We start from the raw sequence: 22,202 nt of genomic DNA on the forward strand, positions 1-22,202 counted from the left end.
CATGATTCACTCTTAGTTATGACTCAAGATACTACACGTTTACATTTTGTGAGGTGCACAAATTTTCATTTTTCTACATTAAGATTTAATTTCAGTTTCTGCATCAAGCTTATATTTCATCAAGATCTAATTGGATGTTATTGCTATTTTTACCAGAAATAATTTTCTCGTGGATATCTGCATCACATGCAAAAACCCTGAGACTGCAACTAATACTATCAAACAAACATGGAAAGTCCATTATGAAAAGACTAGACTGCAACACCCTTAAAGATGGCACATTGAGTTGCAGACAGGCACAATGAGAAGACAGTTATACACTGAGCTTTTGGCCAAATTCTTATTCAGAAAAGGAAGGAAAACACAGGGTGACACAAGCAGGTGTACATCATGCACACATGACTGCTATCTATGGCACCACTGTTATGTTGGATGAAAGCAGCAGTCTGCATTGAGGCAGGGATAGCAGGATATGAGTGGGGGGAGAAAAGAGCACTGCTTGGCAGAGTGTTCAGGGGCTAAATGGCAGCAGGACAAGGCGGCCAGGTGCAGTGTCAAGTGGCTGTGGAGCAGAGGAGAATGAGGGACCTGAGAACTGAAGAAGAAGAGGAGCAGAGAAAGGGAAAAGACTGGTAGTTGCATTGGCAAAGAGTGGCAAACAGTGAGGGTGAAGAGACATGAATCAGGAGGAGGTGGTAGGACAGACTGGGCAAAAACTGTTGGGTGGAGGGTGTGGGGACAGTAGGTTACAGTAGGTTGAGGTCAGGATAATGTCAGAGTATGTTGTAAGGATGACTCCCATGTGCACAGTTCAGAAAAGCTGGTGATGGAGGGGAAGATCAGATGAACCAGTTTGTGAAGCACCCATTGAAATCAAGCATGTTATGTTCAGCTGCATGTTGTACCACAGGGTGTTCCACTTTGTTCTTGGACACAGATTGGCAGTGGTCACTCATCAGGTGGACAGCTGGTTGTCAGTCATACCAGTATGAGAAACTGGTACGTGAGTGCTTTTGCAGGTGGTCCAGCCTCTGCTGGGGTATGATAACCCTATGACAGGACTGGAATAGAAAGTGCTGGATTGGGCAGGTCTTGCACCTGGGTCTTTCTCATGGGATGTGATCCCTGTGGCAAGGGTTTGGGAGTGGAAGTAGCATAGGGATGGAAAGGGTGCACTACTTTATAGCATCATCACCCAATACCACTCCAGGCTTGGAGTAGCATAGGGATGGAAAGGGTGCACTACTTTATAGCATCATCACCCAATACCACTCCAGGCTGGAACAATTGAACCACATTCTTCATGATGTCTTTGATTATCTATCATCATGCCCTTTTACGCAGCCAACCTCCACAACATCCTAGTCCATCCCTATGCCACTCACAATCCCAACCGTTTGTCACAGAGATCATATCCCTGTGGAAGACCCAGGTGCAAGATTTGCCCAATCCACCCTCCAAGCATGTCCTGTTCCAGTGCTGTCACAGGCCTAACCTACCCTATTAGAGGCCGAGCTACTATGAAAGCAGCCAAGTCATATACCAGCTTTGCTACAATCACTGCTTTTTATATTCGTGTGACTAGCAACCCTCTGTCCATCAGGGTGAATGGCCACCGCCACACTGCAGCCAAGACTAAAGTGGACCACCTTGTGGCACAACGTGCAGCTGAACATAAAGTGCTGTATTTCAATGGCTGCATCACAACCGGGCCATTTGGATCCTTCCCTCTACCACCAGCTTTTCTGAATTCCACAGACAGGAGTTATCCCAAAATTATCCTGGCCTCAACCTATAGTAATGTACTGTCACCACTCCTCCACCCAGTAGTTTCCGCACCCTCTGTTCTATTACCTCCTCACCATTCATGTCCCATCTCTCGTCTCTCTCACTGCATGTGTCTCTCTGCCAACACTCCCACCAGTCATTTCCCCTTCTCTGCTATTCTTCTTTTCTGTTCCCAATTCTGCCGCCTCCCCTCCCCCACAGCCTCCCAATTCTGTGCGTGAAGGCCTTGTCCTGCCACCTTCTAGTCCTGCCATGCTCTGCCAGACAGCACTCTCCTCTCACCCCACCCATAACCTGCTATATCTCCCGATTCCCTACCCCACTCCAGATAGATGCTTTCATTTAGTGCCACAGCTGCATTCCAGCCCAAGCTGCCAGAGATAGTGGTCATGTGTGCATTAGAGATGCTTGCTTATGTGAATGTGTGTATGTGTTATCTTTTCTGAAGAAGGCTTTGCCTAAAAGCTCAATGTGTAACAGTTTTTCATTGTGCCTGTCTGCAACTCAATGTGTCATCCTTATAGTGAGTAGCAGGCTGTACTTTTCATACTATTGTCACAGTTACAAAATATGTTACATAGTACAATTGTTGCATCTTGTAACTGTTTTATACATTTACAAACTAATGCCACACATCCATGCAGTGCCTCTTCAGTTGCTTTGTAATTTATTGGAAGTATGCACTCACTTATCCCTTTCTGTTGATATCTAGTAGCATGGAAATATTCTGCATCCACTCTTAACTGTTCACTGCCATGCTGATTCCAGTGCAGGCGATCAAGTAGCACATAAATGATCAACCAAATTTCTTGCTGTGCATGATCCATGTGATTGAGCAACCTATAAATGATCTGATTCATTGCTCTGCTTAGTAAGCCTTGCTTCCTTGAGAAGTGTGTAATCACTTTCCTTTTCATTCCTGGCTGGTAAATCTACCAGTTGATGCACGTTTAGGACATCTGGTTATTTTTACAGAGAAACCAACAACAACTGTATAAAGTTGCAACTCAGTCAGATGAACTAATTAGTTTGCTTACGTATGAAAATTACTGCATAGGCTACTCACTTTTGTTAAACAAACTATTAACAGGACTACCAGCGTGTTAGACCTTACAGAAATCGCACCATATATTTAGAAATGAATTGTCAAGAATTGCGGCATTGTCTTTCTCACAGTCAGTTTTAACAAAAAAGCACTATGTAGTTGCTGGAAAAGATATGTAGCTGCAAGCCTTCTCCAGACAATGCCAAGCATTTTGCAAGAAACTGCACCTAAATCTGACCATTCCTTTTTTAGATCATATGTTCCAAGCAGAAAGCTAAACCTTCATTTTTGTGTAGCTAAGGATTTCTTCACAGTTGATGTGCAAGTGATTCATACCACAAGTAGTGTCTTAAAATTCATTAACTGAATATAAACATTTTTGCTAGTTAGATACCCCTTAAAAAAAAATTCTTGATAAGCGATCAGTTTAGTAATGAATCTAAAACTTTGTGAAGGTTCCAAAAACATTGAATCAGCATGGTTTACTCTGTCCATTGCACTGAGGACATTATGTGTAAAGAGTGCAAGTTGAATTTCGTGTGATTGATGTTTTTGGAACCCAAGCTGATTTCTGCAGAGATGGTTATTTTGTTCCAGGTAAATCGTAATGTTTGAACTCAGAATACGTTCTAGAATACTGCTACAAATATTTGTGAGGGACAGAAGCTGTCAGTTCTGTGAAAAAAATTTTACCCTTTTCATCTGCATCTACATATATATCCAGGATTGCCACAGGTTCTGGAAATCAGGGGAAAAATCTCACTTTTATCCCAGTAGATGAAATGGTTTGTTTACTGGGGTGTCATGCATCATCACTGGCAGGGTGCAGCTGAGTACATGAGCCACTTTTCTTCTCCCTCATCACTACTTCTTCTCTCCTTCCCACCACTCCCCTGAGCTTGCAATCATTGCTGCCACCATGTCTTGTCACTAGCCTAGCAGCTATCGACAACAGGCAGGGAGGCATGAGGAGTGGTTTGTTTGGATCTGATTCTCAGAGGTTGTAGACGGAGCGACCAAATATGGCAGTCATGTGTGCATGAGTTGTGTGTGAGTGATTCTGTGAATGTGTATGTGCTCTTGTTTTCTGATTGGCTCAGCAGTCATCTTTATGGTGATTTGCTACCTATCTTCATTATTATTGATTCTCAGAGTATTGGAACAAGTTATCTGTTGCATGGATTGATCACCATTGTCTCATTTCATCAACATGTTGTCTGTGGTTTGTGAATAGCTGGCCACACAAGTGGATTTCTGCAACGGTCCAAAACCACAGGCAACTTCTGCAGGTATCTGTAATGGATTGGGCCCACTGATCTGAAGCCATTCATTTCCCACTAATGTGGAGGCATTGCATGTCAGATCTAGTCTCACTGATCTGGAGCAATTAAAAAAACTGCACATATGTGCACTAACTTTCTCTTGTCCATGCAGTTCTCTAAACTTTCTCAAAAGTGTTTTGTTAAAGGAATGTCTTCTTCCCTCCCAGTAAAGAATGTCTTCTTCCCTTTGGAAATCACAAGTGCCTGGACGTTAATTTTTGTTCCACTGACAGTCTTAAAACATCACAAAGTTCTTGTAGGGTTTCAAGACAAGTTTTCTGATTTCATTTTGTTATTATAATTATTGCAGGCTTCACAGACTACCTTTCTGGGAGTGTGTTTCAATTAACATTTACTTTTCAGTGGATTTATGCTTTGGATAGTTTCTATTATACTGTAGGCATTGTTTCATAAGAATATTCCTGAATATCTTCATATTTCTCGCCTTAGAAAAGAGATAATCTTCACCTTATCCATTTTTCTTAATATATAGACTTTTCTAATCCTTTATATTGTAGTGCCATTACTACAGCAATTGTATCATGATCACTGATCCCAATCTCTGTATGAATCTCTTCAAAGATTAAGTTAGATTAGATTTACCTTCATTCCTGAGGAGGTCCTCCAGGATGTAGAACATGTAAGAAAAACAATAATACATGAGAAATATTTACAACTTAAACAAATAAGCTGATGTACCTTCTACAGGTTCCAAGTGGAATGACGCAAAAAAATTTTTTTTTTTAATGAACACTATATGAAAGGATCATTTTACAGCACTCATTTACTAAGATTGCATTAGTGCACTGAATTTAAAATTTAAAAAAAAATATTTTTACTTATAATGTAATAAACATATAATAGGACTGCTACAATACTTATTTACAATGAACACATTACTACACTGAAATGGTGCAGAAGTTAGATTGTACTTCGTATATTGTTAAGCTTTTTATGGCTGCTGGCAAGTTATTGAAAATGTGTGTTCCTGAATAATGCAGACCTTTTTGCACAGGAGGAAATGGCTTTAAATTCTTGTGAAGATTTTTCTTATTTCTAGTATTGACACCATGAACTGAGCTGTTGGTTTGACAAAGTGACATATTTTTAATGAAAAATTTCGTTAAGGAATAAATATATTGGGAAGCAGTAGTTAGTACCCCTAGTTCCCTAAAGAGGCCTCTGCAGGGTGTTCTTGAGTTCACACCACATATGACTCTTATTGCACCTTTTTGTGCACGGAAAACTTTAGCTTGGCTTGATGAATCACCCCAAAAAATAATCCCATATGAAATTATGGATTGAAAGTAAGTGTATAATGCCAGCTTTTTCATTTTTATATCCCCTATGTCTGACAGAATTTGCATTGCAAAAAGAGAGTTCTTTAGATGCTCCAGCAGTTCTGTGTTGTGCTCCTCCCAGTTGTATTTATTATCAAGCTGTAATCCCAAGAATTTAACACTGTCCACTTCTTCTATCTGCTTGTTAGGCATTTACTTGTGGGACGCCCCTTACAAGTCCTGAATTGCATGTAGTGTGTTTTTTCAAAGTTTAGTGACAAAGAATGGTCTAGGAACCTGTGATTAATGTCCACAAATATTTTATTAGCCGATCTTCCTGAGACTACACTTGATTTGCTATTTTATGCAATGTTTGCATCATTGGCAAACAAAACAAACTGACATCTGGTAATGTTGCTGATGAAAGGTCACTGATATACACAAGAAAACGTAAGGGCCCTAAGATGGAGCCCTGTGGGACCCCACATGTAATTAGTTCCCAGTTGGGTGATGCCTGATAGCTTAATACAGAGAAATTAGAATTGTTTGTTGCCAATGAGTCTGGTATATTTCTTCATGAGTAGGGTGTCAAAGACGAGAATGCCATGTATGAATGTTAAGAGCTCAGATGACAAGCCCATAACAAGCACAAAAAGGAAAGCTGCAGATTTGAACACTGTATAATAGAAGGGTAAGAGGAAGCAGTTAAAGATTAGATGAGAGACTGCATACTGCAAAAAGAATTTGACAAAAATTTGAAAGGCCTAAGTCAATACAAGGCTTCTTGAATAGATGACTTCCCTCAAAATTATGGAGATTGTCGGGAGAGTTGGCCATGACAAAACTGTTCTATGTGTTACACAAGATACATTAGATCGGCAAACTATCTTCAGGCTTCAAGGTGAATGTAATAAATCCTAGTCCAAGGAAGGCAGGTGCTAACAGGTGTGAATATTATTGAACCATCGCTTTAATAATTCATGTTTGCAAAATACTGACAAAAATCATTTCCAAGAGAATGTACAAACTAGTAGAAACTGACTTCAGAGAAGATCAGTTAGGATTCCAAAGAAATGAAGGAACATGCAAGGTAATACCTGCCCTATTAATTATTTTAGATGATACACTAAAGAAAGGCAAACCTACATTTATGACATTTTCACATTTAGAGAAAGTTTTTGAAAATATGTATTAGAATGAGTTGTTTGAAATTTTAAAAAAGTTGCAGGCATAAAATACAGAGAGAAAAAAATTATCTACAATATGTACAGAACCAGAATGGTGTTATAATGGTTGAAGAACATGAAAGGGAAGATTAGGTTAAATCAGAAGCAGCAGTTGAGAAAGGAGTGAGACAAGGTGTTATTTAATCTGCACATTGAGCAAGCAGTAAATGAAACCAAGTATAAAATTGGAAAGGCAGTTGCAGCTCAGGGAGAAGAAATGAAAACATTAAGGTTTGCTGATAGCATTGTAATTCTATAGGAGATGTCAAAGAAATTGGTAGATCAGATAAATGAAATGGACAATGTCTTGAAGAGAGGTTATAAGATGAATGTCAGAAAAAAAGCTAAAGGAATGTAGTTGAAGTAAATTGGGTAATGGACACTGAACATAGTTGATGAGTTTCGTTATTTGTGCAGACAAAAAACTGATGTTGGCCAAAATAGAGATGCCATAAACTGTAGACTGGCTATAGGAAAAAGAGACATTTCTTAAAAAGAGAAATTTATTAGCATCTATTACACATTGCCATGACTGGCAATTGTACACTGATAATGATATGGAAAAATTTTTCTGCAAAACAATATATAGATAAATTAATTTTTTAAAGCATTGGGTCTTTTATTGTGTAAAATAGGCAAAAGTTGGACAACAAGATGTAGAACAGGAGTTTCTACATCTTATCAAGTCAGAATGAACAATAAGCTACAGGCACTACCACTAAATGTTTATTATGTTGGTATGCAAATGATAGTGTCAGGGAAGAAATATTAGTGACCTAAATCTGTCTTTTGGCATGAGATTTACTAAGCAATGTAGAAAGTTATAATGAGGATATAATTTGAAGAAAAATGACTTAAAATATAATTTGTTTATAAACATTATGACAAAACTAACATGCAGATAAAAGAAAAGCATTAGATAACTGTCTGGTGTATACGATTCATCAAGAAATAAATGTTTATTTTCTTCTTCCCCTACAGTATTTCATGCGTGAAGAGCAGAACTTCATCTCAGCAAATGAGATAGACAACATGGTACTCATCATGCCCACAGCCAGCAGGCGGTCTGCAGTAGTTTCTGATGTGTCTCAGCTAGGTGGTGGCAGCAAGGTAAGTGGCAATTTCATATCTGTGAAACGGAACCTCCTGTGTGGCCAGTTCATACTGTCTGAACTTACCAAGTAATTTACAAACAGAAAAAGAAGAAGCACCGTGATAAGAAGCGAGACAAAGACAAGGAACTGCAGGCTAGTTTAATGGTTGCCTGCCTGAAACGCTTGCTTCCAGTTGGCTTGAACCTCTTTGCTGGAAGGGAACAAGAATTAGTGCAGCACTGCAAAGACAGGTTCTTAAAGGTAAGTTTCTCATTGTGTTAATCAAGTTTTAAACTTAGTTGTTCATAAGATAACAATTTTCTTCCTTCACACTTCTGTGAATATTTTTGATAAGTTACAACTGTACTGAAACCTGGGGATCTGCCTTCGGAAATTCAGGATGGAATAGATAGTTCTGGTTTAGCCACCTTGCCATTGGCCTGCTGACTGAGTTCTCACCTGGAGAATAGTGATCAGTATTTTCTTGGAAAATATTCTCTATGAAATTCTATTAAATCATATTCCGTTATCTATTATTGTAGCACGAACACTGTATTAGTAAATATGGTACTAGAAAGCCCCAGAGAAATACTGATAATGGAAAGAGTAAGGTAACCATTCAGTGTGTAGTTGAGGCATTGTGCATTTGACAGGCACATAAATAAGATAGAAAATATTGCTACACTTTTGGATGGCATCTCTCTTCAGAGCTAATGCGTTTTCAGAGCTATCCGACTACTCATCTAGTTCCAAAGAATGACATTCTCTGAAAGCTTAGCTTCATTATCAGCCTTGGTTATGTGCATATCGGCCACTTAATACCTCATCTCTATGGTAAATGGTTACTATTGTTCCTACGATGTACCAAATCATGGAATAGACCAATAAATGATGATGGTAATGGTGAACTAGTTCTTCTCCTTAGTATGTAGTCATTTACTATCTTATCTTCTCTGCTGCAGCCTTTGACATGTCTAAGCAGTTTCATTTCAATTTTGTTTGTTTATTTCACGTAGTATCATAGAAACTGCCATCATCTTGTAGAATTTCATTTTTGTGAGTTCTTGCAATTGCATCACATATCCTCAGTAGCTGTTAGACTTATTAGTTACAGGTTTCTTCTCTTCACAGTTCATATCTACGTTTAAGCTCTCGTATATCCACAGTGAAGTGCGTAGCAGTTGGTAATTTCCATTGCACCTCATATTGAGATTTCTTCTCATTCAATTCACACAAGAAAAATGGGAAGACTGATTGTTTAATTGCATCTATATGCACTGCAATTAGTCTAACCGCATGTTTGTGCCCTTGCAGGAGCAATACGTAGGGAGCTGTCCTATTTTCCTAGATTCACCATTTAATACTGGTTCTGGAAACTTCATAAGTAGGTTTTTTGGTATGAATGGCATCTATCTTCAAGGGTCTGATTCTCTCCTAAACAAAACTGTGACCATTTGTGCAGGACTTGTTTTTATATGTTCAATATCCCTTGTTAGTCCACTTTAGTATGGGTCACACACATTTGAGCACTATTGTAGGATTGGTTATGCAAGTGCTTTGTAAACAATCTTCTTTTTAGACTATAAAACCCAATGTTGTGGAAATGTGATATTTGCTTCAGTGTTAATGTAGCACTGACTTTCCTTTATTGAAGTGGATCCTCCCCAAGAAGACCATCATGTTAGTAGTACAAGCTGAATTTTTTAAACTTATATTTGGTGTATACCTGATGCAACCTGATCACTACCATTTCCAGTTTATCCATACCCTCTTGAATTATAATTTGATCATCAATATTTTTCATCAGCACTATTTATAGTGGTTGTATGTAACTGCTACTTCTCCATACTTCCAGCCTGCTAGTATATTCAGTTGCTGTATTTCTGAATGTGCACAATTTTTGATATTTACACACTCTTTCTTGTACACTTTCCTTTTTCTGATTCCTCTGTCGTTAGAGCTGTTTTCTATACAACATATCTCTATGTAAACTTTCCCAGAGTAATAATATTTAGTATCTTGCAGCAAACAGTACAGTGTAGTTTTAGTTGATATTTTCACAGTTCATTTCAGCATTACTGGTTATCCATATACTCTTACCCAAGTCATCAGGAGCAATGAAAGTAAAGGTAAACAATGGGATAATTTTATATCATTATAATTGCGTAAAGTTGTATCTCCAGAATGAAATGATTCAAATAAAAAAGAGGTGATCTTACATAACACTTGTCTCATGCGTGTCCTTTGATATGACTTATTGCCTGTATACTTGAATACTGTGCTGGAATACAAAAGAAAAATTTTGATGAAAACAACACAGTATCAAAACTAGACATATGGTCGCTCTTACATTGCGTGGTTTCCGAAATGAAGAAAGAAGCTCAGGAACATAGGAGGAATTCCAGTTTATGGTGTGAGTTTGATTTTAGTGGTATGGTTTTGTGACCTGTCCAGTTTGTTTCTTAAAATTTTAAGGGGGTGTTTTTAATGTGTTACCGGGTGACTGACTCACCCATGTCTTTTTCATAAGTGGTCAGCCTGTCACATTTTCTTGTTCATTTCTTTTAGCCTTGTGTGGTTTCACTTCTGATTTAATCTCATGTGTTGCACCTTTACCCTTCTCCATTGTATTAAGGCCCATGGGGTAGAGTGATTGTGTGGGTCAGTGACGAATCATTTTATAGGTTTCCTCCGCACTATGTGACAGCAATTTTAGTCATTTTATCCCCATTCATTTCTTTTAATATGTGTAAGGATGCTAATAACCTTGGCGTTGTGTGCCTGTAAGCTGCAGTCACACACACACACACACACACACACACACACACACACACACACACACATACACACCAGAAATAAAGATGTTCCTTGGCAAAAGGAAACAGCTGTTGCAGGCTACCTAACTGACTGTTTAAAATTTTTATTGTACTCTCACCAACACCCTTTCCTTAACTTTTACTTCCCTCTTTCTCTTAGCAGGGGGGGGGGGGGGGGGAGGGGTCATTCTTAGCAGTGTGTATGTGTTTGTATGCTAGTAACTTTGTACCTACAGCATTTTGTTTTGTGATAATATGTATTTACATTATCCGGTCAATTACAGAAGCTTCCTGAAAGTGAGATATTGGAGTTTGCCAAGATACAGCTTACACTTCCAGATAAAATTGATCCGGCTGATGAGATGTCTTGGCAGCATTACCTTTATTCCAAGCTCGGACAGAAAAAAAATGGAGAAGAAGGAAAACCGACAAAAGTAGAAGACGTTGTAGAGAGGATAGTTGCCATGTCAAAAGTGCTGTATGGACTTCATATGGTAAGCTGGCTCATTTGTACTGTACACTGTAACTGCTACATTCATTAAGTATTTTTCTCTGCAAACTGGATTGCAGCTCCTACCTACTATTCAGCCATGTAAGATAACAGAATTATTTGCTCATATTTGATTAAAGATCCTTAGCATTCTTACTTGTTTATAGTTTTGCTTTTTATACGTTTACTTCTGCACTTCCATTATATTTTATTTTTTAATTCAGATCTAATAAAAAAAGTGGCTATCCATTTCGTTTGATGTTAGTTGCCTTAAAACTGAAAGCCACTTACACATTTAGCTATTGAATGCATTCATTCAATGGTGCCTCCATTGTATATGGCTTCCCATTGCTCAGATTATAATATTTGTTTACTATTTAATAAAACAAAGCACTGTATTCAGTCATATCTTTAAATGTGGTGATAGTAAAATTTTCAAGACCTGGTTTGAGATTATAATGCAAGTTTACATAGTAAAAAAAGCTGATGATTATATTTATTTTTAGAATTAAAATGTTTGGTGAGACAAAAAATCTCAAAGCTCCTGGAATGGTAGCATGTGAATGAATGTAGCAGCTATTTGTGCAAGTGGTATTTGGCCTGAACAGATAGACACCTAAGCACGGCGCCACTTTATTATTTCCCTGTATAGATTGACCACCCTCAACAACTAAGTAAGGGCAGCTATCGTTCAGTTGTTTCCACGCAGAGGAAGCGAGCTGTCATTGCCTGCTTCCGACAAACGTCACTGCATTCTCTACCAAGGTACTAGCTAAAACCTATGATACATCCCATAGGGTTAAAATTATCTTGGGACTTCATTGTTAGAATTCTAACTGAACGTTACTCGTATGTTCACCCTGTGTGTCATTTCTCAGTGTTTGGTATCAATTGCTGTCACCCTTGTGTTTTGGAAATATGTGTGTATTTAGCATAACATAAACTTCCTTAAACCTACAAACTCACTCTGAATTGCATTCACATTACTAAATGTTTTGTGTAGTAAAGTAAGTGGGGTTTCTCTGCAGTAATTTTGTTTGTGTCTTTTCGAATATGCACCATATAATGTCACTTGAAGAGAGCAGGCAGAAAAAGGAGAAATTCTCAATGTTTTGGTAGTATTATAGTTGTGTAACAGTCACAAATGTAATTAACAAATTAATAATACTCACGTTTATTTTTCCTCTGAACAAGGGATACATTTTCCTTGAGTAACTTAAAAGAACAATGCATCCTCCACTGGTAAGCCCCACTGGTCTTTGTCTTTAGTTTTGTTGATACGAATAAGTTTAGTATCAGGTGTGCTATAAATGTCTCAGAACCTTGGCATTGACTCAGCTGAGGTATTTCGTGCTACACTAATGTCAAATCACTGGAAAGGGTGGTTCAAATACTGAGCCAGCTACCCTTTGTTAAGAGTAGCATTTGTTCCTTCACCAAGACTGCAGTTGATTCATTCCCTATCAGCATCAGTACTAAAACTATATCTTCCTGAACTGAAATCATTTCTCATTGACTCATGCTGAAATAGAAATCTTAGCACTTTTTTGTAAGTGCTTTTAGAACATAAAATCACTACATGTTATACAGAGCTAGAAAAAGAGACCTGTATTACGATAAGTTAAAGGATTTTTGTGCCCAGTATTGACTGCTTATGGCATATCTGTTTACTATCCTGGATATTGTACTGCCTGAACTCTTAGAGTGGTTTTCTTCATTGTTTCCTATACTGCTTACTGTGAAACCTGCTTGTCTTGTACATTAAGCATGTTTGGAAAGCAATAGTGTTATGCATGTATACAGCTTTCTGTTTATAAGACAAGCAGTCTTTACCTAACTCTTTGCTTGTTCCTTTGAAGATAAGGTAGTGAGGGGTTTATCCTTTTCAATTTTTTCTAACATAGTCTAAAACATTCTAAAGTGTCTTTTGCAATGTTGATCTTCCCTGGCACATATTTTACTGTAGAATGTCAGCATTGCTTGTTAAGAACTCTTAGACACTGAAATAAAGTAACACACACACACATATATATATATATAAACTTCCACATGGGAAAAATATATTAAAAACAAAGATTCCAAGACTTACCAAGTGGGCAAGCGCCGGTAGATAGGCACAATGAATAAAACACACAAACACACACACAGAATTTGAGCTTTCGCAACCGGCGGCTGCCTCGTCAGGAAAGAGGGAAGGAAAAGGAAAGATGAAAGGATGTGGGTTTTAAGGGAGAGGGTAAGGAGTCATTCCAATCCCGGGAGTGGAAAGACTTACCTTAGGGGGAAAATGGCGCGCGCGCGCGCGCGCGCACACGCACACACGCACACACACACACACACACACACACACACACACACACACACACACACACATATTCATCCATACATACACAGACAAAAGCAGACATATTTCATATATGTCTGCACACACACATACATGCATGTCCATCCATGCATACACAGACACAAGCAGACATATTTAAAGGCCATGTCTGCTTGTGTCTGTGTATGTATGGATGGATATGCGTGTATGTGTGTGTGCGCGAGTATATACCTATCCTTTTTTCCCCCTAAGGTAAGTCTTTCCGCTTCCAGGATTGGAATGACTCCTTATCCTCTCCCTTAAAACACACATCCTTTCATCTTTCCTTTTCCTTTTCCTTCCCTCTTTCCTGACGAAGCAGCTGCTGGTTGCGAAAGCTCAAAATTCTGTGTGTTTGTTTGTGTGTTTTATTCATTGTGCCTATCTACCGGCACTTTCCCGCTTGGTAAGTCTTGGAATCTTTGTTTTTAATAAAAACAAAGTTGATGTGACTTACCAAACAAAAGTGCTGGCAGGTCGATAGATACACAAACATACACACAAAATTCAAGCTTTCGCAACCAACGGTTGCTTCTTCACGAAAGATGGAAGGAGAGGGAAAGACATGTGTATGTGCGGATGGATATGTGTGTGTGTGCGCGAGTGTATACCTGTCCTTTTTTCCCCTTAAGGTAAGTCTTTCCGCTCCCGGGATTGGAATGACTCCTTACCCTCTCCCTTAAAACCCACATCCTTTCGTCTTTCCCTCTCCTTCCCTCTTTCCTGAAGAAGCAACCGTTGCTTGCGAAAGCTTGAATTTTGTGTGTATGTTTGTGTATCTATCGACCTGCCAGCACTTTTGTTTGGTAAGTCACATCAACTTTGTATATATATATATATATATATATATATATATCTTTCCTGATGAAGCAACCGTCGGTTGTGAAAGCTAGAAATTCTTTGTGTGTGTTTGTGTGTTTTATTTATTGTGCCTATCTACCGGCACTTTCGCGCTTGGTAAGTCTTGGAATCTTTAATTTAATATATTTTTCCCATGTGGAAGTTTCTTTCTAATATATATATATATATGTGTGTGTGTGTGTGTGTGTGTGTGTGTGTGTGTGTGTGTGTGTGTGTGTGTGTGTGTTAGTAAGTCAGAATCCAAATGTATATCAATAAAATGAATATCCCACTTTGTTTTACCCAACCATTTATTCTTATCAGTGTATAAATTTTGAACATGTAAAGTCCAAAATTCACCATAAGCAATTCACATATAAGCAATAACTCGAAGATCAGTGGCTGTGTGCTCAGGAGGAGGACACAAGTTCTTAAACTGAGAATACAGCTCTTGATTATTTGCCTGCCTGTTACTCAGTGCCTCCACTAAATGATGACTGGTTATTTGCTCATTCCATTGTTTATGCTACATTTGGAATTTACTATTATTTTATTAGAATGTAAATTTTAAATATATTGGACAAAAAGCAATACACACACCAGATGTCAAAAAGTGCACCTATATCCAGGATGCATAATATAATACTATTCATGATAGTGAAAATACATTAATACTGGATCTCAGTTATAAACAACTCTTACTCTTGTCAGCTCTGTCACAGTTACTGTATTTGTCCATTAAATCCGTAACACCTTGATTTGTTACTTTTCATATTAATTTCATTGTTATAGAGAAATGCAAAACATAAGAAAACTATAACTGATGTATTGCAGTAATTGGAATTCATGGATGGAGCAGTATGTAAAATAAGGGAAAGGCAACCACTCGCTCACAGCAGGCAGATGCATGGAGCGCAGGAACATGTAACAGGAAACAGCATTCACATTAGGTTTCAAGTTCTTGCTCCTTCTCTAGTAAAGTACACACACACGACCACACAGACATCCAAATGTGATTTCCCACGGCCATGGCAAGACTCTGATTTTTCATTCCTTATGAATCACTTTGAAGGCAAATGATGAGGAAATTAAGACATGAAAGTTTACGGTAATATGAACTGTATAGTTTCTAAGAAGGCACATAAGAATTAAAAATTAAAAATGTCTGGAATATATAACAATGATACCCATTTTTCACTAAATAAATCTGAGCTGTTACAAAAAAGATTGCAGATTTTAGAACCAAAACTACAGTTGGTGAAACAAAATCTGTGACAGCTGAATTCATTCTTTCACTTAGTCATACAACAAGTTCTACAGATCCCAAGATGAGGGAGAATGTCAGGCATTTGGAGCAAGTCAAAATTATATTATCATGGACTTTCAGTTCCAACAAGGTTCACAGCCATCACAAATTCTTTGAAAAGTAACATTTTACTACACTGGCTGCCATTGGATGGCTTAAAATATCCCTTTATTTTGTTTTCGTTACTTCAAATTTTTGTCTGTGAAGCCACTTACAAATGTTTGGAAACAAGCTGGCCATAAAAATCGACATATTTAAGTTAGAGTTCAAGAACTCATCAAATCACACAAATAATAGTGTATTTGCAGGAGGTTGGCCACATTGTTGGACGTGACTCATTAATGATTAAAGACATGACACAATAGAGACCAGGCGTATGATCTAGTTGTGTCACTCTTCATGTGATTCTGACTTTTATTATGTACTTTGAATGAGAACTCCATGATCCTTAAAGAGCACTTTATGACTGGGTTGGTTACCACAGAATTGCTGGCCATTATATACCTTCAGGAAGCGACATATTTAGTACTGCCCTTAGACACATTGTAACAGTACACAACACTATCCTAGCTTTCAGATCAATTAGTGGCTTTCTTGGGGAGGAGATTAGGTTAAATTGAGGAATGTTAAAATGGAAGGTCAGGTCACTCAGAGGGGCTCTGGGGAAGGAACTAATAGTTCTGTAAGCTGCTCTTACTTTTGTGTGTGTGTATATCGGCAGTACTAAATGTTTTCCCTTCTAGGGCAAGTACTGCCCAGAAATTATGATTCATAAGTTTAGTTTTCACAGTGTGTAGCTGAAGTCAGCACAGATAAAAGTACTTGCTCACTACATTTCATGTGGTACCCAGTGTCAATGGAAAGCCATGTTTCCCATTAGAAACAAAAGTATTTTTAAAGTGAAATTTTATGTGCTCATTCAATAGAGCAGTTACAAATTAGTCTAGTGTCATACCTGTTTTGTTGATGGGTGTTGATAGAGAAAGTAAGACAAGAATAATAACGAGTATTCCATTAACGACTGAGTTACATTGCATGCTTGGCAGTATTGGACATTGTGGGCCAGGGCAGCATGTAAGTTGCTGCTGGAGTACTGCTTATTATCCGTGTTTGTCTCTCCTTGTACACTAACTGATTTGTAACTGTTCTATCAAATGGGTACATAAAACTCCACTTTAATTTTTTTTTAATGGAAAACAAAATGACACTTTCCACTGACAATGAGTGTCACATGAAATATGTGATCCCCACAGTTGAAGGTTGAGTTAGTGACATAACACACCAAAAAGAATATTTTTTCCTTCGTGTAATCCTTTAAGTTTTGAAATACTGCAGATATCAGGAATAAAATACATGGAGCAAAAGGGTATCTACAACTTGTGCAGGAACCACACTTCTGCTATAAGAGTTAAAAGACATGAAACTGAAGCAGTGACTGAGAAGAGAGTGAGACAGGGTTGTAGCCTATTCCACATGTTATTCACTCTGTATATAGAGCAAGCAGTAAAGGAGAAATTTTGAAAAGGAATTGAAATTCAGGAAGAAGTAGTAAATGCTGCAAGGTTTAATGCACAAAATAAAGGAAAGGCAACCACTCACCTCTAGCTGACTGGTATGTGGCATATAGAGAAGGTCAGACACTCGAACGCATGCACCTTTTGCCATGACAAGACTAACTGTTGATTATCAATTATCGAGAGCAGCAGCGTGCCAGATGGAGGTGGGGAGGGGGGTAGTGACAGATGGACAGGGTGAGGAGTGGGTTAATGGTATAGTGTGAGGCAAGCCTTTTGACAGATGACTCAGCTGCTCCACAGCTAGCCAAAAGGATTTCAGAGGATAGGTCAGAAAAGAGGTAGAGAGAAGAACGTTGCGAGGTGGAAGGCAGGAAAGGAGAGCATGGAGAGAAGAGAGAGAGAGACAGGGTGGGAAGAGAGAGAACAGGAGAGAGGTGGAAAAGGGGGTGAGAGAGAGAGAGAATGCCCACATTTGGTGGAAGTGAGGAAGAGAATGGTAGGAGAAGGCAGTGCACAATCTGGACAGGGAAGAAGTGGTGTGGACAGAACAGAGAAGGGAATAGGCAAGCTGAGCTAGTAGGAAATAGGTTAGCAGCGGTTTAGACCAGGAGGTTTGCGAGAGCACAGGATATGCTGGAGAGACAATATCCACATGCGAAGTTCAGAGAAACTTGTGGTGGAAGAGAGTGAGCGGCTGTTGAAGTCATTTGTTTAGTGGTGTGCAGTATGTTTGACAGCTGGACATTCAGGTTTCCATCAGTCAGGGAACTGCTCTCAACAATCGATAATCCACAGTCAATGTCGCCATGGGTATGTGCATTTGGGTGTCTGTCTTGTTGTTGTTAGTGGTGGTGGTGGTGGTGGTGGTGTGTGTGTGTGTGTGTGTGTGTGTGTGTGTGTGTGTGTGTGTGTACTTTTTCTAGAGAAAGAGCAAGAGCTGAAAATCTAGTGTAATTACTGTTTTTTGTTGCATATAGCTATGTGCTAGACATCAGTCAGCTATAGGTGAGTGGTTGCCTTTCTGTTATTTTATGTATTATTCCGCCCAGGGATTTTCTTTGTTGTTAAACTTTGAGGTTTGCCATTGACATTGTAATTTTATCAGAGACAGAAAAAGAGTTGGGAAGTTGAGTTAACTGGAACGGATAGTGCCTTGAAAAGATATAAGATGGACAGCAACAAAAGGAAAACAAGGGTAATGGAATGGAGCTAGTTGAAATCAGGTGATAATCATGGAATTAGATTTTGAAATAAAACATTGAAAGTATTAGACATGTTTCGTTATTTGGGCAGCAAAATAACAGATACTGACAGAAGTAAAGTGCATATAAAATACTAATTGGGAATAGCAAAAAAATATTTTTTTTGAAAATGATAAATATGTTAATCCCAAATATTAATTTAAGAATTAGGAAGTTGTTTCTGAAACTGTAATGAGCATTGCCTTATATGCAAGTGCAACAGTTCAGATAATAAGAGAATAAAAGCTTTTGAAATGTTGTGCTACAAAAGAATGTTGAAGTTCAGATCAAACTGGAGAACTGAAGTTTAAATAGGTAAATTGAATAACTAATCTCATCAGGAAGAAAACAAATTTATAGCACAACTTGACTAAAAACGGAAGGTATTAAGGAATATTTAATTTGGTAATGGTTGATATGTGTGTGTGGGGGGGGGGGGGGAGGGGGGTGTTAACTGAAATTTTACAGGAAGACCAAGACATGAATAGAGTAACTAGATGTAGGTTCCTCTAGTTATGCACAGATGAAGTTACTTGTGTAGGATAGACTAGCGAGGATAGCTGCATCAAACCACTATTAAGATGAAGACCTCTACAAAAATAGTCCTGTCTGATCTTATGTTTGCTAAGTCTTACATATTTGAGATAAAAAGCAGATTTATCTACACTCAAAGATTTACTGAAGTTAAGTTGACACATTAAAAAGAGGTTATTCTCAGGAAAAAGAGACTATAGTGTAAGCTACTTTCTCAGAGCCTTTGAAAAAACTTTAAGGAATGAGATAGGATTTCATTGCTGTAGCTTACGCAGCATCACAATTAGAATCATTGCTTTCTTTGTTTCTCCTGTGTGTGTGTGTGTGTGTGTGTGTGTGTGTGTGTGTGTGTGTGTGTGTGTGTGTGTATTTTGCATACGCTATCCAATAGAAAAGCAGTAACATCAGAATATGTTGGTCTGGAGAGCTCAGTGACTTCGAGCATGTCATTGGATGTCACCTGATTGAACTGCCCGAGTCGATTGTCAGTGATGTGATTGTGAACTGTAAATGCGAAGGAACAACCACAGCTAAAGCACCACCAGGCAGACATTATGAATTGACGAACAGCACCCTTTGAGCATTGCGAAGGATGGTTGTAAAAAATTGAAATAAATTAGGAAAAGTAATCACTCGTCCTCTCTGAAGCAGGCCAAGTAGCACAGTGACTGTGAATGGGGAGTTAGAAGAGGTCGGGTACAGTGGTCAAGCAGTTCCTCATCAGCCACACATTTCTATAGTCAGCATTAAGCGACACTTGGGGTGATATAAAGAGTCACACCACTGGACAGTGGATGACTGTAAACGAGTGATTTGGAGTGATGAATCCCACTGTACCCTGTGCCAATCCAATGCAAGGATTTGCATTTGGTGAATGCCTGGAGAATGTTACATGCCCTCACGCGTAGTGCCAACAGTGAAGTATGGAGGAAGTTGTGTTGTTTTATAGGGGTGTTTTTTGGGATTAGGGTGTGGTCTCCTTATAGTGCTCAAGGAAATGCTAAATGCAGAAGGATATGGACACAGTAGAGGAACAGTTTGGAAGTGATGATAGTTTGTGTCAGCATGACAGTGCATCCTGTCATGAAGCAGTATCTGTGACTCAGTGGTTTGTGGACAATAAAAATCCTGAAATTGACTGACCTGCCCAAAGTCGCAGCCTGAACCCAGTGGAACACCTTTGGGATGAGTCAGAACGCTCCAGACGCCCTACGCCCAACATCAGTATTTTCTCTGTTTTCGAATTTTGAGGATGAATTGACTGTCATTGCTCCACAGACATTCAGTCACCTCTTTGAAAGTGTCCCCAGCAGAGTTCAAGCCATCATAAAGGTGAAGCTGGACACAATGCATATTAATGTCCACTAATAGTTGACCAGGCACTTCTGATTAGGTACTGGTATAGGATAGCAGAAATTAAGAAAGTCCTAAGGAAAGCAGGTGAAAGGGTGGAACAAGAACGAAAAAGAAACTGAGAGAAAAGGTCACAGTCAGAGTAGTGAAAAGTGCTTGTGGTTGGGGGGAGGGGGCAGAGAAAGTCCATATTGATTCAACTATATTCCTCTATTATTCTCTCCTCCATTCCTCTGCTACAGTGTTTCTCTCCATCACTCTTTGGGTCTCCCAATACTGAAGAAGAGCCAAAGTTCAGCACTCTAATCCATCATAACTATTTCTTGTGTAAACTGAGGAAAAGCAAACACTCACCTATAGCTGACTGAACCCAAACACATGTGCTGTGTGATAACTAGCATGTGCGTTTGGGTGTCTGTATGGTTGTGTGCATCAATTAACAATCTACGTATGTGTGTAGTTCTACTAAAGAAAGACAAAGAGTTCAAAAGTTAGTATAAATAGTTTTCTGTTGTGTGTTTTTATGTGCCATGTGTCAGTCAACTGTTGATGAGTGGTTGCCTTTCCTTTATTGTATGAATTATTCCATCCAGGAATTTCCATTGTTGTTATAACTATTTCTTAAGTGAATCTGGCATTGAAAGTGAAGAAATAACTATGTTGTTGTTGGCAGATTATGTTCCTAGTTTTACCCCAAGTTGTTATAAATGACATAGTGAAAGAAGCTGGCGAATCCAAATGTAGCTTTGCAGAAAAACATCTGTTGTGTAAATTGTAGTGTAAATAATAGGAGAAAGAAATGCTACAGATTGCAGGAGTGCCCTCTCAATTTTTGTGTGCGTTATATTTATTATTTTCAAATGAAACTATTTGGGTCCAGAGACCTTTTCAAGTCTCAAACATCTATGGTGTATATGTGCAGACTGAAGTAAAGAATGAAAATTTGTACCAGAATTTGTGCCAGAATTTGAAACTGGATCTCCTGCTCACTAGGCAGATGCACTAACCACTATGCCACCCTAGCAAAGAGTTGCTATTTCAATGCAATTGAAAAGCCTCTGCAAATGTTGTTTGACTTTATGGGGAATATCTAGTGGCCTGAGGCATGAATAGTAATTTGGATTGAAGCGAGAACCATACAGTTGTGCAAAGCCACTGTGCCTGGACGGTGCAATGATTAGTACATCTACCTAACAGGACACCGGGGTTCGAATCCCAGTCTTGGTACAAAGTTTCATTGATAACTTCAATCTGCAGACGTACATAATTTGTTGTATTGCAAGAGGTGAAAGTTTGTATAGATCGATAATTCTGTAACTTATGTACATCAAAGTGGTTAATTTTTAAAGGCAACAATGGCTTCACAACAGAAGTTAATTTGAAACAAACCAACTTTTGGCTTCATGAATTGATTTAAAACACCTGAAAGTTTAAAAATTCCACATTTATTCACAATTATTGTATAAACTACGCATATCATTTGTATAAAAGAGTACAGGTCCTTGGACAAATAAAAGAACAGGTTTTTTTTTAAATAAAGGTTGTTTTCCTGTGCAGCATAACATCATAGCTTTCATCCTAATGTTGACTGACAGGTTACACACTTTCCTTTTCATCTATAGATCATTTATATATCAGGATTGATGTGTAGTTTTCCAAATTCTTATTTAGTTGATAAATATTTCTGTTGTCCTTCTTACCTATAGATAGTCTGGTACTGTGCATATAATTGTTGTAATTTCTGTGTTTAATTGTGTAGTGTACTACCTGTCCTTCTTACCATTGTGCTATCTCTACATGGGCCACACAGATTCAGATTTTTTCTGTGGTGATATAAATAAGATCTCCAGTATCATCAGTGGTGCATGTACATGTTATTCATTAAATCAGTCATTGTGCCAGTATGTGCAGGTGCACAGTCATCATTTTCAGTACTCCCCTTGTCCATTTATATGTGTGTTGTAGTGGATTGCATGCTGTTTCTCTGT

General features: G+C 38.5%; 1 protein-coding gene across 9 annotated transcripts in view; it reads left to right on the forward strand.

Annotated features, from left to right (window-relative positions):
* Window positions 1-22,202, forward strand: part of LOC126335019 (ryanodine receptor) — a 691,249-nt gene that overhangs the window by 524,383 nt on the left and 144,664 nt on the right. For 8 of the 9 annotated variants that reach the window (XM_049997852.1, XM_049997851.1, XM_049997850.1 and 5 more), the window contains 4 exons: window positions 7,643-7,771; window positions 7,858-8,016; window positions 10,856-11,065; window positions 11,714-11,826. In XM_049997852.1, the coding sequence (XP_049853809.1) occupies window positions 7,643-7,771; window positions 7,858-8,016; window positions 10,856-11,065; window positions 11,714-11,826 (611 nt within the window). The remainder of the gene's footprint in view (window positions 1-7,642; window positions 7,772-7,857; window positions 8,017-10,855; window positions 11,066-11,713; window positions 11,827-22,202) is intronic. The other variant, XM_049997848.1, reaches the window with a different exon arrangement.

Source organism: Schistocerca gregaria, chromosome 2 (genome assembly GCF_023897955.1).
Source record: "Schistocerca gregaria isolate iqSchGreg1 chromosome 2, iqSchGreg1.2, whole genome shotgun sequence".
Taxonomy (NCBI): domain Eukaryota; kingdom Metazoa; phylum Arthropoda; class Insecta; order Orthoptera; family Acrididae; genus Schistocerca; species Schistocerca gregaria.